Source organism: Apteryx mantelli, unplaced genomic scaffold (assembly GCF_036417845.1).
Source record: "Apteryx mantelli isolate bAptMan1 unplaced genomic scaffold, bAptMan1.hap1 HAP1_SCAFFOLD_20, whole genome shotgun sequence".
Lineage (NCBI taxonomy): Eukaryota > Metazoa > Chordata > Aves > Apterygiformes > Apterygidae > Apteryx > Apteryx mantelli.
Window position 1 is genome coordinate 7,569,934 of NW_027118553.1, and position 4,740 is coordinate 7,574,673.

A 4,740-nucleotide genomic window follows, 5' to 3' on the forward strand; every position below is an offset into this window, starting at 1 on the left:
AGGGAGTGCCTGGCAACCTGGCAGCACTGCCGAAGACAGCTGTGTGCAGGAGCAGCTCCTCTGCAAAGAGCAGCAGGGATCCAGGCACTGCCTGCTGCTGCTGCCATGAGATGAGAGAAGGCATAGGGAAGTGAAAGGCAGTGTGGAGTGGGACAGAGGAGAGCCCCTTGTGGGAGAAATCTTCACAGCCTTTTGCACGGTATGTCTCTGGTTGCAGGGCAATGCTACTGAGGTTCCTGCAGGGGTCTTCTAAACCCATCTCATCCCATAACTGATAGGCTTTTTAAGGATCGCTCTCCTAGCTCCTCCAACGCATAGGCAGTGGAGGAGATGCTTCAGAGTAGGGATTCCCTGCTACACCATCAGCAGGACAGGGCATGCTGCTCCATTCTCGCAGGGATGGCTGCAGGGGTGTGAAGTCAGGGAGTGCACCCAGGCATGCCCAGGGCTGTAATTCAGAGCAGCGTCTAGGCAGTGACTCTGCTGCCTGCAAGGGTCAGCACTCAGCCTGCCCAGAGAGCTCCCCATGACACTGTGGGGAGAAGCTCAGGGTGAGAGGAGCGACCCCCAGCAGGGCGGGTACATTCTCCTGCTGAGAGGGTGCTGCATGGGTCAAGGCTGCTCACAGCTCTAGCTCATGCACATGGCATGTCTGAGGGGTCTTTTCAAGAGGAGATCAAGAGAAGGGCTACTTGCAAGTGAAGGAGCTTTCCTTCGGGTGTCTGTGCTTTCAGTTTCCTATTTTTGGCAGCGAGAATGAAAGAACAAGTTTTCTGTTTTGGCAAGGACCTGGGACTCCAAAACCTTCACTCTCAAAGATTAATAGGTCTGTGAGAAATCTCATCAAGCCGCTTTATCCTCACCTTAGCCTACAGACAGCATTAGCATCACCTTTGGGGCCTTATAGGAGTTTATGTGACCTGCTCCTTAGGACCTGCATGAACAGAGATGCCCCTGGACAGTGCTCCATCCTGGGAGGTTTCTGTAGGGCGGAACTGAGCACAGAGAGGGTGAGAAGGGGTCTGGGAGCACTGACTAGGAAAAAATGTTGTGACAAAGAAAGAGCTGCCAGCAGGGACAGCTCCAGGCAGCAGAGATAGGCAGGGAATGAGAGGGAGCTGCCAGCAGAACCATCGTGGGAGAATGGATTTAGGCAAGTCACGGTCAGTACTTTTGCTGCCAACATCTTCCTCTGAGCAAGCCCCCTGTGTCTCCTCTCCCACCCAGCAGAGCCTCTGCCCTGAAAGTTATGGAGTCTAGTGCATGAGCCCTCTCCTCTGCAGCCAGCCCTCGGGCATAGGAGAGGGGCTTCCCTCTTGCCACGGATCCACTTCATGCTGCCTGACAAAGGAACTGAGAGCAACTGCCCTGCGATGTCGTCGTCTGCGAGGTGGCATGCCCAGCTGGGTAAGGCTTTCCTGAGTTCCCGTCTGTGTCTCTTATCTGTTGCCTCTCTTGGCAGCAGGATCATGGGGTTGCTCCTTGTTTCTCTTCCTGTCCACGCTGCTCCTGTTCTTGCTCTCAGGCTCTCAGGGGTGGGCTTCAGACATTGATGCTGCAAACTGCGTGACAGAGGGCTCTGCATGGGAATGAGGTTGTCCCAGGCCCTTCTGATCTGTGGAGCTCTGAGTTTGGGAAATGAGCTGACTGTCCATTAAGCAGAGCCCATCTTCAGTCCTAACGGTCCTTTGACTGTTTCCCTGTGGTGTCCTGCCAGGCTGCGAGCTGCCCTCCAGAAAGGCACTGCTGTCTCATAGCACCTCTGTGATATCTGAGAGACAAATGAAGAAGGTGCAGAGATGCTGAGAGTATGGAGCTGGTGGTGGGAGGCTGTATATGGGCATCTGAAAAGAGGCCTGTGTGTCCTTGGCTAGAAGGGGAGTGTGGAGACCTCCCTCTGGTGTCCTGAGAAAGTCAGAGAAGGTTGGAGAGCTGCACTTTGAAACTGGACTCGTCTGCTCTCAGCAGGGGCTTCTCTTTAAGGCTACATATGAGTGTGATTGTCCTCCAGCTCAAAGAGTTGCAAGCACAGGACAGCCGGGAACAAGACTAATAGACAAACTACCTGTCCTCACTCTGCAGCAAGGGACAGGGAATCCATTTTCCTGCCAAGGATTTCTACTCTCAAGGAACAGTCCTCAGGGGTGACAAGGACATCTGAAAGAAAATAAACAATATTAAAAAATCCCTAAAACTCTGTTTCTCAACCCTCATTCTTTACAAATCAGAGTGAAGATGCTGAAAAGCCTTTCTACATGATGGGTGGATTTCACCTGACAGAAACTGTGAATGTCAGAGCTAGTCACCCCCGTTGTCCCATTCCCACTGCTGTACAGCAGAACAGGCTCCTCTGGAGCCCGTGGGCAGAGATCCTGGCCCCTCAGCACACTCAGTGAGCACAAACCGGAGTTCAAGCAAGGGAGCTGCGCACAGATCCTCTCCGTAAAGAGAGAGGCAATGTGGGGGGTTGCATGAGAACTGCAACATTTGGGGGGGGGGGGGGTTCATTGCTTGAAAAATCTCTCCTAACTTCCCAATGTCTTTTCTTCTTTGGACAGTCCCCCACGCCTGGAGATAGCAAAATGTCCAACAGCAGTTCCCTCAACGAGTTCCTCCTCCTGGCATTTGCAGACACACGGGAGCTGCAGCTCTTGCACTTCTCGCTCTTCCTGGGCATCTACCTGGCTGCCCTCCTGGGCAACGGCCTCATCATCACAGCTGTAGCCTGCGACCACCACCTCCACACCCCCATGTACTTCTTCCTCCTCAACCTCTCCCTCCTCGACCTTGGCTCCATCTCCTCCACTGTCCCCAAATCCATGGCCAATTCTCTGTGGAACACCAGGGCCATTTCCTACTCAGGATGTGCTGCCCAGGTCTTCCTCATTTTCTTCTTGTTTGGAGGAGAGTGTTCCCTTCTCACTGTCATGGCCTACGACCGCTACGTTGCCATCTGCAGACCCCTGCACTATGGGACTCTCATGGGTGGCAGAGCCTGTGTCAAAATGGCTGCAGCTGTCTGGGCCAGTGGTTTTCTCAATGGTCTCCTGCACACTGGGAACACGCTTTCAATACCACTCTGTCAAGGCAATGTGGTGGACCAGTTCTTCTGTGAAGTTCCGCAGATCCTCAAGCTCTCCTGCTCAGACTCCTACCTCAGAGAAGTTGCCCTTCTTGTGCTTAGTGGCTGTTTAATTTTGGGCTGTTTCATTTTCATTGTGCTGTCCTATGTGCAGATCTTCACTGCTGTGCTGAGGATCCCCTCTGAGCAGGGCCGGCACAAAGCCTTTTCCATGTGCCTGCCTCACCTGGCCGTGGTCTCCCTGTTTGTCACCACTGCAATGTTTGCCTACCTGAAGCCCCCCTCCATCTCCTCCCCAGCTCTGGATCTGGTGGTGACTGTTTTGTACGCAGTGATGCCTCCAACAGTGAACCCTCTCATCTACAGCATGAGGAATAAGGAGCTCAAAGATGCCCTGAGGAAAGTGATTTCATGGACATTTTTCAGTAGTGGGAACATTGCCTTTGCTCTCCACAATTGAATTCCAGTGTATCCCAACCAGTCCTGAGCTTTGTTTGTTCACTTTATTTTTAGTTTTATTATTATTACAATTATTGAGATTATTATTATTATTATTTGTTATCATGTTGCTACACAAATGCTTGGATTCATTCCACTTTTACTGAGACTGCTCTGTCTCACCTGATACCCGCATAAAATTGTGTTTAACCCTGTGTCAGAGCTGACTCCCGCACAGTATCTCTGTAATAAAGTAGCTTCTACCCAGTGCAGTGCCTGAAGGCTGGGCTTTTCTTCCCAAGCTGGTATCAAGAAGAGACCTAAGGAATTGCATGTCAAAAGGGCCTGCTGCGCAGAGCTGTCCATGGGTTGGAAGCAAAAAGCTCCTAATCATGTTATGATCTCTTAGAGACCAAGGGCTGGATTTAGGACTTGCCCATCAGTGTCAAGTGACAATGGAGATGAATTGTCAATGATGATGTACACACCCAGGGCCGTTCCACATGTTAAAGCACAGTGTCAGATGCCTGTCCTCCTGGAGGGGAAGCCGGGGGTGCCAGGAGATCTCCGGGAATCTCCTGGGACAGTGTGTGCCTGGGGTGGGTAGTGAGTGGAGCCTCACAAAGGGAGAGGTCCTCCAAGGTGGAGTCACCTAAGGGTAAAGTGCTAAACCCAGGTATCCGTGGGCAAAGGAGGACTCTGCCATCCCAGCAGAGGCAGTGGGGACCCATCTGGCAGAGGGAAGGGAGACTGGAGAGCGATTCATGTCATCAGTGTGATACCAGGGGCAAGATGTAGAGACGCACCTGGACTCAACTAGTACCCTTGGAAATGCTCCCTAGTCCCTCCAAGCACCTGCCACATCCACAGTCCCTGGAGGAATTAGAGGCCGTGACCCCCATTTGGCTGGGTCTGCTTTCCACCCTGACCAGCATGGCCAGTGCAGAATCACCCCGTGGCCCTGTGGCCCCACAGCCCACTCCCTCTTCAAAGCAGCACCATCAGCTCGTGGAACTGGGCTGAAATTGCCGACCTTTAATGCAAGACAATGTTCCGAGTGTGGGCACACTGAAGTGAGCTCCCAGTGCAGAGCCAGAAGTCCTTGCTCTGCTGGCCCTCCACATGGCCTGGGAAGTGCCTGAAGAAGGATTAACGCTCCCACCCTCCCAGCTCCTTGTGCCATCATCCGTCCTGACGGGTGGCACCAAAAAGAAGGCTGG

General features: G+C 52.8%; 1 protein-coding gene across 1 annotated transcript; it reads left to right on the forward strand.

Moving 5' to 3' along the window:
* Positions 1-2,582: 2,582 nt before the first annotated feature.
* Positions 2,583-3,491, forward strand: LOC136996104 (olfactory receptor 14J1-like; the record flags this gene model as incomplete). Its single annotated transcript, XM_067317096.1, has 1 exon — positions 2,583-3,491. A coding segment is annotated over exon 1 (909 nt), but the record flags the coding sequence as incomplete, so codon positions are not given.
* Between the last annotated feature and the right edge of the window lie 1,249 nt (positions 3,492-4,740).